The following is a 21,592-nucleotide window of genomic DNA, read 5'->3' as shown; positions in this document are numbered from 1 at the left end:
TAGTCTAATTATTCACAATCTTACAAGGTGATTTTGTATACATGTTTTGCATACTCTGCTAGATTGTAAACAATTTTGAGCAATGATGTCCTATAGAAATATAGTTTGAAACACATAATTTCAACTATTCTAGTTAGCCACATAAAAACTTTTAAAGCATATGAGATTAATTTTAATAATATATTTTTGTTTAACTCCATAACCAAAATATTATAACTTACTATGAAATCACTATGAGCAAAATAATGAAATATTTTCTATCTTTTTGTACTAACTTTTTGAAATCCAATGTGTATTTGACACTTACGGTACATCTAAATTTGGACTAGCCATATTTCAAGTGCTCCATAGACACATGTGGATAGTGGCTGCATCCAGGACAACATAGCTTTAGGGCATGTATTATCCTATATATCTCTGTATTTATCAGAATGCTTAGCATAGCATATTTCAGAAGTTCAATTAATATTTGTCAAATTAATGACTTACTTTACTAATTTATTCAAAATCAGTACAAGATCTAATCCCATAGAAAACATGTTTCTGCTATTCATAACACAAGTAAAACCATGTAAAACTACTTCTGGCTTTCTTTAAATGATAAAAAGTTTGTTCTTCCTCTGGAGTGATAAATTTTTCAGTTATATTTCTCATTAGAATGTAGTTTAGAAGTACAAGTCCTGGATCACTGAAAGAAATAGTACATACAACAATAAAATTATTTACTTTTTGTTTCACGTGTTGAGAGAATTGATTCCTACACTCCTGATAAGAATAAGAATTTTAGAAAAAAGTAATTAACTCATTTTAAAAATTGAGGTAAAATTGGTATGTTATCAATACATTATATACGATTCAGGTGTACATTACAATTTGATATCTGTATACACTACAAAGTGAACAACACCAAAAACCTAGTTACCAATCATCACCATACAACTGACATCTTCAACCATTTTGTCCCCCAAACCCCCCTCCTCTCTGGTTGGTAATCACCAATCTGTTATCTGTATCTATGAATTTGCTTTTGTTTTGGTTTGTTTGATCATTTTTTTGTATTTTAGATTCCACAGATGAGTGAAACCACATGGTGTTTGTCTTTCTCTGTCTGACTTATTTCACTTAGCATTGTACCATAAAAGTTCAGCCATGTTATTGCACATCGCAAGATTTCATTCTTTCTATTGCTGCGTAGTATGCCATTGTGTATATATACCATATCTTCCTTATCCATTCATCCATCAATGGACACTTAGGTTGTTTCCATAGCTTGGCTATTGTAAATAATACCGCAATGAAGATAGGGTGCATATATCTTTTCAAATTAGTATTTTTGTATTCTTTGGATAAATACCCAGAAGGGGAAGAGCTGAATCATATGGTAGTTGTATTTTTAATTTTTGAAGAATCTTCATACTGTTTTTAATAGTGGCTGGATCAATTTACCTTCCCACCAATTTACATTCCCACCAACCCCAAAGTGTATAAGGGTTCCCTTTTCTCCACATCCTCTCCAATACTTGCTATTTCTTATCTTTTTGATAATAGCTATTCTATACAAGAGGTTTGAGATGATATCTCATTTTGGTGCTGATTCTCATTTCCCTAATAACTAGTGATGTTGAATATCTTTTCATATGCCTATCAACCACCTGTATGTCTTTTTTGGAAAAGTGTCTATCTGGTTTCTCTGCCCACTGTCTAATTGAGTTGCTTCTGTATTTGTTGTGGTATTATATGCATTCTTTATATATTTTGGATATTAACCCCTTCTCAGATATATGATTTGTAAATATTTTTTCTCATTCAGTAGGTTCAACTTTAATTTGGATGATGATTTCATTCACTATGAAGAAGCATTTTAGTTTGAGGTGTTGAATTTGTTTATTTTCATTTTTGTGTCCTGTGCCTTTGGAGTCAGATCTACAAAGACATTGCTAAGACCAATATCAAGGAGGTTATGCCTATGTTTTCCTCTAGGATTTTCTTGGTCTTACACACAAGCCTTTAATCCACTGTGAGTTAATTGTTATGCATTGTGTAAGATACTGGTCTAGTTTCAGTCTTTTGCATGTGTATGTCCAGTTTTCCCAACATGATTTATGGAGGAGACTATCCTTTCTTTGTAGTATGTTCTTGGCTCCAATGTCATAATTTAATTGTCTATATGTATGGGTTTATTTCTGGCTTCTCAGTTCTGTTCTATTGATCTGTGTGTCTGTCCTTATACCAATGCCATACTGTTTTGATTACTATAGCCTTGTAATATAGTTTGAATCACAGTGCTTCATCCCTCCAGCTTTGTTTTCATTCTCAAGATTGCTTTGGCTATTTGGGATCTTTTGTGTTTCCACACAAATTTTAAAATTATTTGTTCCAGGTCTGTGAAAAATGCCTTTGGAATTTTGATAGGGATTGCATTAAACCTGTAGATTGCTTTAGTTAGTATGAACATTTTGACTATATTAATTCTTCCAATCCATGAGCACAGGGTATTTTTCCATTTATTTGTATCTTCTCCAAATTCTTTTATCAATGTCTTACAATTTTTAGTGTATAGGCCTTTCACCTCCTTGGTTAAATTTATTACTGGCTTTTCTTTATACAATTGTAAATGGCATTGTTTTCTTAAATTCTCTTTCTGATAGTTCATTATTAGTGTATAGAAGTGCCACAGATTTATTTATATATTGATTTTGTATCCTGCAACTTTACTGAATTGATGAATTAGTTCCCACAGCTTTTGGTAGTGTCTTTAGGGTTTTCTATATATATTATTATACCATCTGCAAATAGTGACAATTTTAAAATTTGGATTCCTTTTACTTATGTTTCTTGTCTAACTACTGTAGATAGGACCTTTAGTACTAAGTTAAATAAAAGTGGCAAGAGTGGGCATCCTTGTCATGTTCCTGATCTTAGTGTAAATGCTTTCAGCTTTTCACCATTGAGTATGATGTTTGCTGTAGGTTTGTCATGTATGGCATTTATTATGTTGAGGTAACTTTTCTCTATACCTGCTTCGTTGATAATTTTTATTATAAATGGATGTTGAATTTTGTCAAAATTTTTTTCTGCTTCTATTGAGATGATCATATGATTCTTATCCTTTATTTTGTTAATGTGGTATAACGCATTGATTGATTTGCAGATGTTGAACTATCCTTGCATCCTTGGGATAAATCCCACTTGATCTCGGTCTATGATTCTTTTCATGTATTGTTGGATTTGCTAACATCTTGTTGAGGATTTTTGCATCTACATTCATCAAGGATATTGGTCTGTAATTTTCTCTTTTTTGTGGCATCCTTGTTTGGTTTTGGTATCAGGGTAATATTGGCTTCATAAAAAAATTTTGGAAGCATTCCCTCCTTTTCAATATGTTGGAAGAGTTTGAGAGGATAGATAGTAAATATTCTTTTGAATGTTTGTTAGAATTCATCCATGAAGCTGTCTGGTCCTGGACTTTTGTTTGCTGGGAAGTTTTTGATCATTGTTTCAATCTCCTAACAAGAAATCAGTCTATTCAGATTTTCTATTTCTTCATGACTGAATCTTAGAAGATTTTTTTGTTTCTAGGAATTTATCCATTTCTTGTAGGTTGCCTAATTTGTTGGTATATAATTGTTTGTAGTAGTTTCTTATTATCTCTTTTTATTTTTGTGGTATCAGTTGTAACTTCTCCTCTAGATGTAACATTTATAAATATATATGCAGACAGTATAGGAGCACCAAAATAAATAAAGCAAATATTAACTGACCTAAAGGGAGAAATTGACAACAATACAGTAATAATAAGGGACTTTAATATTCCACTAATTTCAATGATAGATCATCCATACAGAAAATTAATAAGCAAACATCAACTTTAAACAACACATTAAACCAAATGAACCTAATAGATACATATATAGAGAAAGAACATTCCATCTAAAAGCAGCAGAATACACATTTTTCTCAAGTGCATGTGGACCATTCTCCAAATAGGTCACATGTTAGGTCACAAAATAAGTCTCCATAAACTCAAGGAGATTGTAATCCTGTCAAGCATCTTCTCCAAACAACAGTGACATGAAACTAGTAATCAACTAAAAGAAGAAACTGAGAAATTCACAAAAATGTGGAGATTAATCAACACGCTACTGAATAACCAATGAGTCATTAGGAATTTGAAGACAAAATCAAAAACTACATAGACAAATGAAAACAGAAACAGGACATACCAACATCTATGCTAAAGCAGTTCTAAGAGGAAAGTTCATGACGATACAGGCTTACTTCAAGAAACAAGAAAAATTGCAAATAAGCTAACTTTACACCTGAAAGAACTAGAAAAAGAAGAACAAAAAAGTCCAAATTTAATCGAGGAAGGAAATAATAAAGATTAGAATGGAAATAAATGAAATAGAGTCTGAAAAGACAGTATAAATGATCAATGAAACTAACAGTTGGTTCTTTGAAAAGATAAACAAAATTAACAAAACTTTAACTAGACTAACCAAAAAGAAAAAAAAAAGAACTCAAATAAACAAAATCAGAAATGAAAGAGTAATTAACTCTTAAAACAAACGTGCAGGATTTGGTAAGTCTCACTGAAAATATTTTTATGTCATTTTCCTTGTCACCACATGATTTTTCAAAAATTGTTGTGTTCTGAAAGGTATTCTATGTTTTTATAAATGATTTTTTTTAGTTACTCAGAATCAGTTACAGAAAATGAATGACATATTTTCAATAGTCATTAACAATATACTGTCAGGACCAGACCAATTTGAATTGTTCCTATTACAAAGTTGATATGGAAGAAAGTAGAAATCCTGACATGCATTCTATCACTCTTGTAGCTTATCCCTTATCAACATTATTCCTATCTTTCCTTTCAACCATAAGTATCCGTATTTATGCAGTATTGAATTTGGTAGAGAATTATAGAGAATTAAAAAAATACAGTAATTAGGGAAGTAAAATGACTCACCTTTGGCAATTTCAATGGTAATTTGCAAATTGGCAACTGATAATTGTTTTCGTTAAGTATAAGAGATTGATCCAAGTTGTGGACTATCTTTTCTTTAGGTACTTTATAAACTACAATGGTACCCTTATAATGAGGGCAGCTATAGTTTCCAAATTCATCCACCTCTTTGATTTGGAGTTCCAGTCTAGGTTTCCTTTGTAAATGAAAAATAAGCTTGTAGTCTTTTCCATAATCCTTCCCATTGCCTAAATAGAAGTAAAATGCATTTGTTACTATTAATATATACCACTTTTTTTACTTATTTTTTAAAAATCCAAATAATCATTCATTTTAAAAAATTTGTCTTTTTTGTGTCAATACCTCTTGTCAAAACATAACCTAATAAACCAGCACTAGGCTGAGACTGTATAAATTACTAAAATGATTCTCATCTATACTTGGACCAGGTGTTCTCTGGCTGCTTCTAGGTCTAATAATCTTTGATTTTCTTTTTCTTTTTTTATGCATTTGTGGGAGTCATCATTGATCTGATTTTCTTTTTCTATTCCATTTTGCTACAACAAGAAACCATTGGAAATACTCATCTCTTTCTCTACTTAGAAAATTATTTTCACTTTTTAAGAATGATATTTTTCCTTTCACTTAACTATTCATATCACGTTGCACACTATCACGACCTCGCAACAGACATTCTAGAACTGTGCTCTCCTATACGGTAGCCACTAGCAAAATGTGGCTTTTAAAATTAAAGTTAAAACTAATTAAGATCAAAAATTCAATTCCTTAGGTGCTCTAGCCACATTTCGAATGTTCAATAGCCACGTCTGTCTAGTAGCTACCATATGGGAGAGTACACATATAAAACATTTTCACCATGCAGAAATACAGTGCTGTTCTAGAACTTCCAAATGGAATAGTTTCTAGATTTAATAGTTACTGAAATTTCTATTAAAACCTGGTGAATTCTCCCCAAACAAGCATATGTAAAAGTCTTCTCAACTGTCCACTGAAAATAATGGAGCTTTAGTGAACATAACATTTCACTCTTGGGGGTTTTACCATGACAGTCAGGATATTTCACCTTCTCATTGCAACAGTAAAACAGACACTGCGGTATTTGTAAGGCAAGTGTGCATTACCCTTAGCAAAATTTAAAAGTAAGCTGTAACGTAGCAGTTATAATATGTTTCTGACATAAAGATCTAGATCCATGTTCAGCCTCTAATATTTACCTACGCTGTAATATTTAGCCAGTTCTTGCACATCTCTGAACTTCTTGGAGCCTTAACTTCCTTACCTTTAAAACGAGAAATAAAACTAACGTCCTAGGATTGTTCTGGGAATTAAATGAGGGAGTATGGATAGAATGATTGGCACAGGGCCTGGCACATAATAAAGGCTCAGTAAATAATAGCAATGACAGCAAATGAGAAGAACGAAGACGGATTCTTACATTGTTTTGAATTTGTATGACAAAAACCAACCCACTTAAATTTTTTAAAAGACTGTCAATATGAAGCTTTTATATCTAAGTTGCAACTTTCTGCTGCTCTCAGAGGCCTGAAAGTTGACTGCCCAGAGCTTTCTCTTTCTCTCTCTTTCTCTTATGGGAAGCTTTCCCTCTTGCATTCTGTGAGAGATGTAAATGACACTGATACTTTTCTCCTTGTTTTGACTGCTAGACGTCATTTTGGTGAATTTCTAAAGCACAATTAAATCTAGAATTAGAATAACTCCAGGTTATGGAAGGTATAGGAGTATGTCCCTTTGCTTAAGTCTACATTTTAGAGGCAACCTGGCTCCTTGAACAAAACAGATTCCTAGGACATCCTAGGACAGGCATGACTAGCCAGGGTTTGCTTTAAAAGTTTCATTCTGGTAAGAAAGAAAGGGAAAAAGAAAAAAAAGATAAATTATTTGGAGTCACTGAAATATCATCTAGTAAGTTAGAGTTTCTAGATCACTGTGGGAATACTTAGCAAACTTCTACTTCCATGCCACTAGAGTACTACCAAGAAAAATGTTGCTACTTTTGTCCCAACAGAATATAATTTAGTAAATTTCTCCTTCCACCCCTTGAGTGATACTCCCTGCCAGGTATACAATTACTCATAAAGGATAATGTGTATAAGTATATAAAGATTGGAGGATGAGGTGTAGTCACATTGGTTCTACCTATTTCTAAAACTTACCTACCTTGAATTGCCAGTTAATTTAAAAAAATAAAGATTTGTAATATAAATCTCTAAGAATCACATTTATATATGAAATAAGGATGAAATTATTGAGGATTTACTAGTAATAAATAGCATGATCTTAGTGTTATCAAAGAAAGTATTATGTAGACTTAAGTTGGAGTTTCATTGTTGCTAAGATGTAACACTATATTTTGAAGACCCTTTGTCACAGAAAAAAACAGAACCAAAAAAAGAACAAATAGCACAAAGAAGTTGCATTATTTTATTTTTTTCTCCCACTCTGGCATATTTAGAGAAGTAAAACCAAAAGTCACTCATTAAATACCAAAATTACGAAAGCAATCATTAGTTGACATTTTGAGAACCTCTTTCTCGTCAATGTATTATGTACATAGTTCCTAGCAGGGATAGTAGGATAGGAGCTATACAATAAATATTTGTCATTTAAAGAACTAAATAATTTATTTATATTTTGTGAGTTACTAGATATTTTTTATAGCAATGTATTTTCTTCTCAACAATGCATATTGGAATATTTTTCATTGAAGACATAGGAAGTACAAACATAGACCTATATGCTTTTGCTTAGAAAAGTCACATGAAGAAGTGACATGCTACCAACACAGAGAACCAGAATACTCTCATGAGAACCACTGGCTCAGGATGTTTCTGTGTCCTAACACATCTCCACCAGTTCTAGGTACTTTCACCATAAGCATCTTTGCTGTAGACATCTTTGCCACAAGCCTTTTTTCCACCACATTTTTGCCATATAACTATCTGGCCATAAGGCAATTTTGCTGTAAAAGATAAAATAACTGGTTAACAGTTTGGTTTGACATATACAACAAAAAAATCATGACAGATGACGATGTTTTACCCCACGAATTGGTTTCTTATTTCGAAACACACTACACTGGGGGAGAAAGAGGCTGAGACTGAGAGCCTGGCAGGCCCAGAGTGGAACCCACATTTTCCATAGAACTTTGGAACATCTGTCAAGAGACATGTGACAATATGCAAAGGACAAACAGTGTGGAAGGTTTTGCAATGCAACACAAAGCTCAGTTACAAATATGCATCCTAGTATATGGAAACTGATACCTCTCTCAGTGAAGGATGAAGTTTTAGTGAATAAGAAAAAGTGCGATGCCAAACAGAAAGATGAATAAACAAGTTTAAAAAAATGTATAAAATACTATGAACAAAAGACTTGGAAGACAAGTGCTTAGGTACAACCCACAAAATAAAATCAGTTATCTGTGCAGCATTGTCATGAATCTACACACATTTTAACTGTATTTAAATATTTTGTGTCGCAGTAAAGTCTTTATAATTTTGTTATTCAGTTTTCATGTTTCATTATGTGCTTTTAAATGTCCCTCTTTTATTTTTTGCCATTATACCTTTTATGGCAAAATTGCCTTATGGCTAATTAGTTATGCAGTAAAAATACTTGCGGCAAAGGTGTCTATGGCAAAGATGCTTATGGTGAAAATACCAGAAACAATTTCTAATACCTTTGCCTCTAAGCCTCCATCAACCCTTGCTTGATTCATTGCAATGGCTCATTAACCTGTCTCCCTGCTGCTACACTTGCCTTATACTATCTAATCTCAACACAGATATAATCTGACCCAGATCATGTGATGGCCCTGTTGAAAACCCTTCTTGGCTTCCCACTTCACTTAGAATAAAAGGCAAAGTCCTTGAAATGGCCTTCAAGGCATGACCAGTACCTACCTCATCTCCTCCAACTCTCCTCTCCCTCCCTCTCATCCAGCCATCCCAGCCTCCTTGTCCTGCCCGGGACAAATTCTCCTGGGATAGGATTATGGCTTGCTCTCTCATCTTCAAGTCTCTGCTGAAATGGCACTTTCTCTGACGAGTCTATTTAAAATTGCAAATCTGCCACTCTCTCTGAGACTTTCTATTCCCTTTCCTTTATTCTTCTGTAAGGAATTTTCCACCTCATTAAGCTGTACATTTTATTATTTATTTGCTTCTTCTCTGTGTCTCTCCAGTAAAATATAATGTACATAAGGACAGGGAATCTTTGTTAAATGAGTAAAAGGAAGGTCATTCTAACATTCTAACACGTGTGTCTGGGAAAACTATTTCTCTGGGCCAAAGGGCATTTGGGGCAAATTGGACACACACAGACCTCTTTGGGGCATTACTCGATGTTATGAGTGGTGCTAAGGTGTCATTATATAAAATTCTGTCTGCCCGTTTCCTAGCACTTTATGAATTTTCTGAGCACTGGGGGCTTAGATGTGATGCAATAGAAAGCTTAAGTGCTGAATCAACAGCTCTAACCTAGAGAGAGAAAGAAGATTCTAGCTGTGTCCAGAAGAATGCCAAAGGCCAATATAAAAACCAAAGGAACACCTATCTTATTTTCTCCTAGAAGTAGAAATTATCTCTATGTCCCAAGGTCCTCAGTCAAAAGAACCATCTGTATTCTATATAAGGAATATAGAGATTTTGATATTTCTCAGAGGGCAGTCATCTAAATTTATTAATTAAAGTTTTAAATACTTTTAATCACATAATACTATAATGTTAAGGTTGTTCCAAAGCTTTTGTCTTCATTCTTCAAACAAATACTTCTTCTAGCTTTTAGGCACCTCCCTAAAATAAAGCAGGCCCACCAATAAAACAGGCCCTCCTTTCATGGCACTGTAGTCAGAGACACTGACATTGATCAAACAATTAAAAAATAAATAGAAGATTATATCTATGACCATGTCCACTAAGAGAATTACATAAGGATCTGAATAAGTAAAATAAGAATAGAGGTAATCAGGAAAGATAGGAAAAGCTTCTCCACACATGATCATTATAAGTGACATAGGAAAATACAGTAGGAGATGACTAGAGAAGACGGTGGGGATGGATTGAGGGGAGGACCTCCAGGCAGACAACCTCTGGCAGTTTGTATCTGAGATTCACAGAGGCTACCACAGGCCCTGATGGAAGGATCAGGTATCAATTCTTTACTGAGGGTCTTGCTCCTCTTAGATGGAGAAAATCCAGTGAAGCTCCAGATCTGGCCATAAGTCTCTAGAAAAGGCAAAGGAGAAAGGATCCTGGCATCCTGACTGACTCATTTTCTTTGAGTGAAGAGGAGTTCTTCATTCCTATATGGAGGGACCGCACACATGCTGCCTGTCTCCAGGCACTCTTATTTTAGCATATACTCCCTATTCCCCATTATAGGCAATAGTACACTCAACCGTTGCCTATGAGAAGCACAGTAACTCTCTCCTGTTTGGAGCAGGAGGTAAACACAGCTGCTGTCCCAAGTACTACAGGAAGTCATTTGCATCACTAGTTTGGGTGGGACACTTCCAGGTTTTGACTCTCTCTTCTTAGAGGGATTATCCTAGCATAGTTTCTATTCCGGAAGCCTAGTAGGAAGGGATATCTTCCACCCTTCCTTCCTCTCCTCCCCCTTCCCCTTTTTGTGACATTCTGTCACTCACTCCATAGGTCCCATCAGCTGGCTCAGATGGCTGAGACTCTGCATGTGAAAGTGGAAGACATACTTCAAATTGGGACATTTTGAATCTCACTTATTTCTGAGATACCAAAAACAGGGCAGCCTCAGCTTTAAGCCACATCGTTTTTGAAGCCACAGAGAGCAAAGAGCCAGCGGAGCTTAGAGTAATTTCCAGAATTAGAGAGAAAATAGGCACCATTTAAAAATCAATGAGATCTATATTAATTTATAAGTAAACAGAGTCTCTTACTTCAAGTCAAGTCTATCACAGGACTCCGGGGCCAGAAATTCCCACAGAACCCATTCCTGAATTTCCCCCACACCTCATCTTTACATGCATGCTGTTTGATATTATTCTGCCTCAAGGAAAGGAGTTAGAAAGGAAAAGGGGTTGAATCAATAAAAAAGAAATGGCTGTGAGGGCAACCCCCCCAAAGCTCTTTTTCTCTCTTCTCTCATACAGCTGTTTTCTCTCTGTTCTTCTTTTTCTTCCTTTTCTCTTTCCCTCCTTTTATCTCTTCTGTCTCACCCATTCCCTCACTTCTGCCACATCTCCTGCCACCTCTCATAGTCACTCACCCTGTTTATCTTCCTCAGCATCATCATATATTCATTGATTCACTACATATTTATTGAAAGCCCTTGATATATCAGGCACTATTCTAGGCTCAAGGGTACACAGCAAGAAAGACACAGTCACTGCCCTAATGGAATTTACATTCCAGTGAAGAACATAAATATAAGAATGAAAAGTATATAAACAAATAAATAAGTAAAGTAATTTCAAGTTGTGGTAAGATTTATAATGGAAATAAAAGATCACTAGATAAATATAAAGATAAGAGGTAAGCAGGGGTATGTCATCTGGATCTGAGGTTCTTAACCACTTTTGTGCCATGGTCCCTTTTGGACTTCGGTGAAGCTTATTGATTCCTTCCCAGCATAGTCTTTTAAATATATAAAATACAATAACTGGAATTATAAATAGTACAGTTATGCTTATAGTCTATCCACACGTCTCTTGGGAGTCCACTGACCTCACGTTAGATTCTTTGTAGGACAACATAGAGTTTGGGCATTATTTAAAGTGGAATAGGAGGTAATTACAAAGTTTTAATCAGGGAAGTAATAAAGTATGACTCATTTTTAAAAGATCACTGTTATTACTCTATGGAAATATTGATACATTCCATTTCACATGGCTAATAGTGAAAACAGAGGAATATTTACGAGGCAACGACACTGGTGTAGGAAGGAGATGATCCTAGCTTGAAGGCAGCTATACAAATTATGGAGAAGATTATTTCTAAAAGTGTCACTTAGGGTCTTCCCATTAAGGAATGTGCATGCTCTAAAAAGAGAAGAAGCGGACTGGAAAGAAAGAATTTAATAAGTCCTTTTTCTCTTCCTACTTTTCCAAAGCTTCCCCTCAGTTCTTTGAAGATTTCCTTAGTAAAACATGTTTAGTGGACTCCTTCTGAAGCTTGTGGCTGATAGCCCATAGAACATGCAAAAAGATTTCTTGATACTTACTTGAAGCAAATATGTTTCCAGTAAACCTTAAAAGGAGTTGTTCTCCTTCTTTCACTTGGAAATGGCGAGATGGCTCTGGAGGACCACTAGACGCTTCCAAGCGCAAGTTCCTAAGCACCTGATGTAAATCTTTAGAAAGCACCACTAAAATGACAATTCTATGTGGGTTGTCTTTCTGGTGATAAAGTACAATGCAAACAGTGATGCTGAGCATGGCTTCCTCCAAAGACTTCACAAAAGAAACCGAATGGCTATTGTCCACAATGGAAGACGGGTGAAGCACTATAAACCTGCATGGAAGAAAGAAGGAGTAACCTGAGGGAAACAGCCAGTTTCAAAAATATCAAGAATAACTAATAACACCCCCAAAAAGCCATTATTAACCAAACCTCCTTTAAAAATCAAGCATTCTGATGACTAATTGATTAAATTCATGAATGACTTGAATGAAACTCTTGGCAATCAGGAAACCAGCTTAAATCAAGTTCTAAAACAGATGCCCATAAACAAAGAAGTCATCCAGCCTCAGCTTAGCCCTAAATATGGCGGCATATTTTAAATTATATTTTAACTAACATTACCAAAGAGTATTACTTCAAAAAGAGAAAGATGATCCAGATAATCTGTTTACTATCAATAGGACACAAAATATATGTCATTATTAAGTGGAGATTGAAATATTCATCTCTGTCACTGTGTGATAAGAGTTGTTATGGTGGACCCTGTATGAGTTGAATTGTGTCCCCTCCACCCAAATCCTGTGTTGGAGGCCAAATTCCCAGTACCTCGGAATGCAACCTTATTTGAAGATATGGTCTTTACAGAGGTAATCAAATCAGTGTGAGGTCATTAGAGTACACCCTAATCCAGTATGACTGGTGTCATAAAAAATAAATTTGGACACAAATATGCATACAGAGAGAATGCCATGTGAACATGAAATGAGCCATCTATAAGCCAAGGAAAGAGGCCTGGGACAGATCCCTCAGAGTCCTCAGAAGGAATAAACCTTGCCAACACCTTGATTTTGGACTTCTAGCATCCAGAAATGTAAGACAATACATTTCTGTTGTTTAAGCCACTGAGTTTGTGATACTTTATGATGGCAGCCTAGCAAACTAATTCAAATCCCTCTTCCTGGTCTGGCCCACCTGTAGCCCAACCGTTCTCAAGAAAATTGCTCTATAAGAGCCCCCTCGCCCAGAACAGCCTCACATCCACAGACGAAGACTAACTGATGCAAGAGTGTAAAGCCCGCCTCCTTGGAACTCACACTTCAGAGCTCCCCTGAGGTATCAGGCTGAGGTAAAACTTCAGCTCAAGCCATAATTTCTCCCATTTCTTCCCTTATCCTCCCTGCTTTCTTTCATCACTCTACAGGAGTCTCCTGAGAGCCCTCTCTCAAAGAATCACTTGCATTCTCATCATAGACTCTTTTTCTAGGGAACTGACCCAAGACAATTATAGATGTAAGTTCTTCCTTTATGAGATAAAGGCTATCTTTGGACATGTGATTGCCCTCTCTTTATGAGTGTCTACTTCTCAGGAACCTTAACACGTCTAACTCTTCTCATAATGAGCTGTCTAGAAAACATGGAAATGAGAAAGCAAAATGAGGACACTGGAATAACAAATTCAGTTTATATATACATAGGAGATAAGCATAATATGAATGGTTAATTACTATCTCCATGAAATTTCAGAAATGAAGGTGCTATTTTAAAACTATTTTGGAGTTAGAAGAAAGCTGTAAAAATAAATTTAAGTTAAGAGTGGTTTCCAACAGCACCTATTAAACTATCGTGAATGAAATTACTGATAGTATATTCATGTCAGGCCTAGTTTGCATTTTAAGCACCCCCTAAAGGACTATTCATATTTCTATTTCAGGAATAAAAGGTCTAATCCTATGATTCTACTTCTGTAAACATCAATTACGAACCATCAGGATATAATATCATCAATATTTTTTGTTTACTGTTGTATTACCTCTCTAAATGTTCACACAATTCAAATGATATCAAGCCACTTTGCACGGTTCTCACCATGAAACCATCAAGCACAAACCAACCACTGTCTTGGCTTCTGAATCCCAATAATTTCAAAGATTCACAAGCATTGTTCCCAGGTTTTCTTATGGAAGTGCTTTTTGTCCTATAATCTGGAAGCAGAAGAGAAACTGGTAAAATTTGTGTAGCATAAATCATATTTAATGCATTCATTCTTTCATTAAGTGAATAATCCAATAACAATTCAGTAAGTATATGTTATGTGCCAGTAATTATGCTTTGCACCAGGAACATAAAGATAAGGTATATATTGCCCTTGCTCGACAGAAGCTCACAGTATTACAATATTAAACAATCACAGGACAAGGTGATCTGTGTGGTAATGAAGAGAATGTACAGGGTGGTTTAACAGCAGAAGGAAGGTGTTCAGGAAAGCTTGCAAAGTGAAAATACTAGTATTGAAGATGAGCTTTGGAGAATGAGAAACATTTTACTACTGGCAAAAGAGTTAAGGGAATATCCCAAGTCAATAAATTCACTGATGTAAACTGATGCTTTAGGATAGCCAAGTCTTGTGGTATAGCAACCATAGACTCTGGAGCAATACTGCCTACTTCCAAATTCTGAGTGGCTCTACCTCTTATTAACTGTATGACCATGAACAAGTTATTTGACCTCCCTATATTTCAGTCTTCTTATCTGTAATATGAGTGTAATAATACTATCCGCCTCATGGGATTAAATGAGTTAAAATTTGTAAAGCACTTAAAATTGTAGTAAGGATAAATGGTATTGATATTCTCACCCTAATTCCTACAGCAGACATGGCCAATTAGCTTTCTTGTACAATTCTCCTTGCTAACTTGCCCCACCCCAAAGCTTAAAAGAGACAGCTGTATATACTATGTGATACTTTCTCCCAACCAGAGCTGATTTCGCTAACACTAGATCAACTTCCAATACCCAGCTAATTTGATTTCTTTCTTTGAAATTTGACTAAGAAAAAGGCCCAGAGATTGTAACTTATTGTCCTTTGGCTGTAGTGCCCTGGGCTATGAATATGAATAAGCAGAGAGATTATTAAGAAAGGAAAAACAGAGCAGATGCTAAGAGAGAAAAGGAAAAAAAACAAGGTGAAAGAATTAGGGTAATTTTAGAGATGGAGAAAGCAGAGAGTACCTATTGTAGCCTTACAATAAACTCTTCTTAAATTCACTTAAATGGGTATCTTAAATGGGTATTCACTTAAAAGCTACAGAAAGAAAAATACTTGATACTGAACATCTTGCTGGAAAAAGGAAAACAAAACCTGGTCTAATGCTGCTAAAACCCACAAGGGGGACAGAACTGTTCTAGCTAGGTACTAAAGAATGAAGACGTAAGTGTGAATCCCACATCTTTATTTGTGAATAGAATTAGTTAAGGGTTTAAAACCACTTTAGTTTCACAGGTTTAGCTGTCCTATAAATCATAAATTAGGAACTGAACTAGATTTAAAATGTCTACTTTGAAAACTTTAGACTCTGTTGATCAACCAGATTAAAATCAAGGGGATGGGGAAAATATAACAGTTTTTGGCTTTTGGTTTATACAAATATGGTAAAATTTTTAACACTTGGAAGATAATAATCTATTAACACAGGAAGATATACTGAATCCAGAACTTTGGTCATTTACTAGAAATTGACTTAATTATATGTAATATATTTTTTTTTCTGATAATAACTCCTACTTTTTTCCTAATAATAGTCTGTTTTCTGTGAAAACCTACATGTTTTCAGCTGCAGTGGAGCTGACCCTACTCCCAGGTCTAGGTGGGTATATGACCTGAGCCAATTAGTACATTTGGCATTCATCAGTGTTGTTTTCAAAATACCCAATTTCCCCCTACCATTCTGAGCTCATGATAGAGTTTCACTTCCTTGTCCCCTATGGTTGAGTGAGGCCATGTGACTTGTTCTGGTTAATGAATAGTGAACAATGTCATTCTGTCATTTCCAGGCTAAGCATTTAATTACTAGTGTGGGTCTATCCAAAGGTCTTTCTTCTGCCACCATGACAGCAACCAAACAGTGGCTGCCCTTCAGCTTAAGTCTAGGAGTGAGACAACCAAGCCTGTCTTTGATGAATCAGGTTTGTGTTACCATGCCATAAACTAGGCTAGCCTGCCTTGTACAGCACATCTTCCTTTTGGTTTTAGTGATCTGTTCAGTGATGGGTTTGTGACAGATTTGGAGTAAGAATAAGAGCCAGGGCTTTTATGTATACTCATGGGGAAAAGAAGTTTCCTCTTTTCTGCTGAACTTGGAGTTTTGAAGACATAGTAATATTACCAGCATGAGGAATAAGCATGTTGGAGGATGGAAGTGACACAGAGGAAGCAGAAAGAGAAGAGAGACTGGGTTTTTCCTGGTCCAAGAGAAATATTAAAATAAAAATATCCCCAGATTTGTAATTTATGTGGATCAAAGAATTCCTTTTCTCTTAAGCACTTTGTGTTTGTTTTTCTGTCACTTAAAATCAAAAAAGTCTTTAATGATATTAAGGTCAAATTTAAACTATTTTTTTTCCAGTTGAGATATAATTGACATGTAACTTTGTGCAAGTTTAATATGTACAATGTGATGATTTGATACTTGTATATACAATGTGATGATTTGATCCTTGTATATATTGAAAATTATTACCACAGGTGAGTTAGCACATCTATCACCTAAAATTTAGACTTTAATATGATAATAGATACAACTTATATTGAAATTAAATAATTTAGTGGCATCCTTATTTATCCCAGCTGTTCTTAACAGCACTGCAACTAAACACTTTTTTTTTAATACATACTATTAGCTTTGACAACTAGTATTGCCAGACAGTGAATAGCCCTTGATTATACTCCACAAAAGATGACAGTTTGATATACTAATAGTTTCATAAAACATAATCAACCTTTATTAAATCAACTTGTTTATTCAAGAATAACTGACTTTGCTATTTCTTGAGTTCAAGGCTCTTTCAATGTCCAAAATTCCAGGCATTAAGGGAATTATGATTGGCCCATTTGGGGTCAAATATTCAAATATAATGAACAGGAACATTGAAGAACATGGAAGCTCCTTTAGATCCACTAGGATAGAAAATATAATTTCCAGAATTTCTCGTATAATTACCCAGAAATAAAATAGTAGTGTAGACAAACCATCAAGTGTCTTCCCCAGGCTGCCTTTTTCAAGTCTAAGAGTGTCCTGATGCATCATTCCCAGGTACAGGCCATAGTGCCACACAATTAAGATTTTTCCCTGAGATAAAAAAGGTTGTTCCAAGGTACCTCAATATTTTGTCTCTGCAAGTAGAAATAGACATTACAGGGAACTTTTCAAGGGTAGTTTCTTTTCTTGTTTTTTAGACTATATATTATTAAAATTTTTATTGGAGTATAGTTGCTTTATAATGTTATGTTATTTTCTACTGTACAGCAAAGTGAATTAGCTGTACATATACATATATCCCCTCTTTTTTGGATTTCCTTCCCATTTAGGTCACCACAGAGCACTCAGTAGAGTTCCCTGTGCTATAGAGTAGGCTCTCATTAGTTATCTATTTTATACATGGTATCAGTAGTGTATACATGTCAATCCAAATCTCCCATTTCATCCCACACCCCCTTCCCCCTTGGTATCCATACATTTGTGCTCTACATCTGTGTCTATTTCTGCTTTGTAAATAGGATCTCTGTACCTTCCTCTCAATTTTGCTGTGAACCTAAAACTGCACTAAAAATAGTCTAAACCACTAATCCATCTCACTGATGACGTAAGATGTGGATCATCTTTTCAAATGTTTATCTGCCAACTGTACATCTTCTTTGGTGAGGTATCTGTTAAGGTTTTTGGCCTATTTGAATCAGGTCTTTGTTTTTTTATTGTCAAGTCTTAGGAGTTCTTTGTAAAGTTTGGATAAGAGTCCTTTATCAGATGTGTCTTTTGCAAATATTTTCTCCCAGTTTGTGGCTCACCTTCTCATTCTCTTGACATTGTCTTCCCCGGAGCAGAAGTTTCTAATTTTATGAAGTCCAGCATATCAAACATTTATTTCATGGACTACACCTTTGATGTTGTATCTAAAAAGTCATTGCCATACCCAAGATCATTTAGATTTTCACCTATGTTATCTTCTAGGAGTTTTATAGTTTTCTGTTTTACATTTATGTCTACATTCTACTTTGAGTTAACTTTTGTGAAGGGTATAAGATTTGTGTATAGATTCTTTTTTTTTTTTTTTTTTGCATGTGGATGTTCACTTGTTCCACTGTCTTTGCTCCATTGTATTGCCTTTTCTCCTTTGTCAAAGATCAGTTGACTATATTATGTGGATCTATTTATGGACTATTTATTCTGTTCCATTGATCTATGTGTCTATTCTTTTGTCATCAATACCACACTGTCTTGATTACCGTAGCTTTATAGTAAGTCATAAAGTCAGGTAGTCCTCCAATGTTGGTCTTCTCCTTCAATATTCTGTTGGCTATTCTGAGTAATAGTTTCTTTTTGATTTGGAAATTAAATTAAATTCTTCCTCACTTGGCTTTCCAATCCACAGGTAACATTATACGTTCTTAAGTATAAAAGTATATAATAAAGTAAAAATATTTCTAGTATACTACCTCCAAATTTAATAAATGTGAAAAATCATATTTGCTCAGTAAGCACTTACCTCAAAATTTTGCTGAAATAATTTCATTCTATTAAGTGAGATTAACCTGTGTCAACAACATTGTACTGACTGATCAGTACAAAGAAAAATATGGCATGTGTGGTTTTACTTTTTATAAAATTACCATTTCTTAATGTAAAACATGGTGCTTATAGTTGATAACACTGTTATATAGTTGAAATTTGCTAAGAGAAGAGAGTAGAATTTAAATGTTCTCAGCAAAAATTTTTTTAAAAGGTTGATATGTGAGATGATGAATGTGTAAATTAGCTAGATGGGAGGAATCTTCACAGTGTATCCATATATAAAATCTCCATGATGTATGCTTTAAATATTTTACAATTTTCTTTGTTAATTATACCTCAGTAAAACTAAAAATTAAATAAATAAAATGACTTTTTTACGTGGAATCTTTTAACTATTATAAATTAAATATACAAGACACAAGATTATAAATAACAAATTGACACTAAGTAATCTAAGTTCTCTATCTCCCTAAGGCTAAACAACTAAATCCTGATAAATATGCTTTCTAATGTGTTTTTTTTTTGGCTTGCAATAAGCAGAAGGAATCTTAAAGGAATGTCCCAAATTCCCCTCCAAAACATCTGTGAAGCCAGGGTCAAATCAGGGGGCAAACAGCCAGGAATTATGGGATTACTATGAGGACAAATTCCTTTCCAATAACTTAGATACAGGAGACTAAAGCTTTAAGTGATAATCAAGTGAGCAAAACAAGGAGCTGTGATCCTTGAGATCTTCACCATAAAAGGTGAACTTGAGAACTTGACCAAGACTCTCAAAGAGGTTGAAGTAGTCCCAGGTAAGTAGCACCTGGTTCTCAGCATAGACAGAAATATATGCCATCTGGAGAAAAGCAGCTCCATTTACAACTGCAGAAATCTCATATATACATAATCACAAACAAAAGTCCCCAAACATATAAAGAGATAAATACCATGAATGACAGCCAGCAGAAATAACAGGCAACACCCTCAAAAACTGCAGGTATCAGAATTAGTAGTTACAGTATGAAAAAACAGCTATATATGAAAAGTTTAATAAGATAAAGGGCAGTATCATAAAAATAAGCAGTCAGCAAGAGACTATCGAGAATGATGAGGGAAATCTGAATATGAACTAAATAGAACCTTAAGATATAAAAAATATAATTGCTGGAAACAAAAAGTCGATGATAGATTAAAAGTATATTTTAAAGTATACAATATTTGTGGCAATTGAACTGAAATGTGAAAAAATTACACAGAATATAGCATACAGAGACAGGAAGTTGGAAAATGTAAAAGAGAAGAAAAGAAATATGGAATTTAGAAAGATATGGCCTAATATACATCTCATTGGAAATTCAGAAGTATGGAGTACATAAAATGGAGGTGAGGCAATATTTGATTAGAAAACATATAAGAATTTTTCAGAAATGTGAAAATGCTGTATGATAGCATTTATATGTGGAATCTACACAATACAACAAACTAGTGAATAAAACAAAAAAGAAGCAGACTAACAGATATAGAGAAGAAACCAGTGGGGAGAGGGAAGTGGGGAGGGACAAAGCAGGGGTAGGGGAAGAAAGGGTAATTATGGGATTATATGAAATCATGTGTGTGAAACTTTTTAAAATTGTAAAGCACTATAGAATTTTTAAAAATCTTTCATTTAAATAAGTACATAAAGTCCTTCAAAAACACAAATGAATAAGTAGTTACAAGAAGGTCTAAAAGCAATAAAATTTATTTTTTAAATCTAAAAAAATGTAAATCCACTTATTCAGAAAGCATAATGTATTGTATTCAGAAAAAGTGTTTAAAATTTACATCTAGATACATCATAGAAAAATTCAGAAATCCAAGTACAAAGAAAAGATATTAAAAGCAGCCAGCAAGATAAAGCAGATCACCCAAAAAGTTATGAAATTAAAATTCACTGAGATCTTCCCGGCATCAATAATTAAGTCCATGAACAGTGGCATAATATCCCCAAAGAAATGAGGAAAAACTCAATATAAATCAAGGATCTTAAGCCAGATCAGTAGCTGGTCTCCAGAGATACTAACCATACCTCTCAATATTCATGTCACTGTGTAGCACTCTCCCACGATGGACTAGAGACAGTTCCGAGACTGGCTTCAATCAATAGAATATTTCAGAAATGGTGATCTGATAACTCCGGGCTTAAAAATTAAGAAAGTCTGGCAATGTCTGCTTTTGTACTTTTGAAAGCCCTGATCCTCCATGTCATTAGTCCAGCTATTCTTCTGGAAAGAGCCCACGACAGAAAGAGGCCATAAGGAGAAGTCAGGTGGAAAGAAAGAGACCTTGAGACTACCTGGAGAGAGAACGAGGCCCAGCCATTTCAGCATACCAGCGGAGTCCAAGCTTGCAGCTACCACTGCCAGGATTCCAGACATGTGAATAAACCCATCTTGGACTTTCCAGACTCAGCACCATCTTACTGCAATGCATAACAGACCCTAGGCAAGATAAACCAAAGAACAGTCCAACTGAGACCCCAAACAACCCACAGAATCAGGAGAACTAGTAAAGTGGCTGTTGTTTGGAATAGTTTGATATGAAGAAATAGATAACTGAAACACACAGCAAAATTCTATTTCAAGAAAAACAATATACAAACAAATGCTCAT

General features: G+C 34.8%; 1 protein-coding gene across 1 annotated transcript in view; it reads right to left on the bottom strand.

The window, feature by feature from the left end:
* DTHD1 (death domain containing 1) overlaps positions 1 to 21,592 on the bottom strand; it is a 70,224-nt gene that overhangs the window by 29,806 nt on the left and 18,826 nt on the right. Inside the window, 3 exon segments of the mRNA XM_030881002.2 lie at positions 4,976 to 5,220; positions 12,212 to 12,501; positions 14,201 to 14,365. Of these exon segments, the coding sequence (XP_030736862.2) occupies positions 4,976 to 5,220; positions 12,212 to 12,501; positions 14,201 to 14,365 (700 nt within the window).

The sequence above is a fragment of the Globicephala melas genome, chromosome 5 (assembly GCF_963455315.2).
Source record: "Globicephala melas chromosome 5, mGloMel1.2, whole genome shotgun sequence".
Taxonomy (NCBI): Eukaryota; Metazoa; Chordata; class Mammalia; order Artiodactyla; family Delphinidae; genus Globicephala; species Globicephala melas.
The sequence above is the reverse complement of the archived record's forward strand: the minus strand, read 5'-3'. Positions and strand labels throughout refer to the sequence as shown.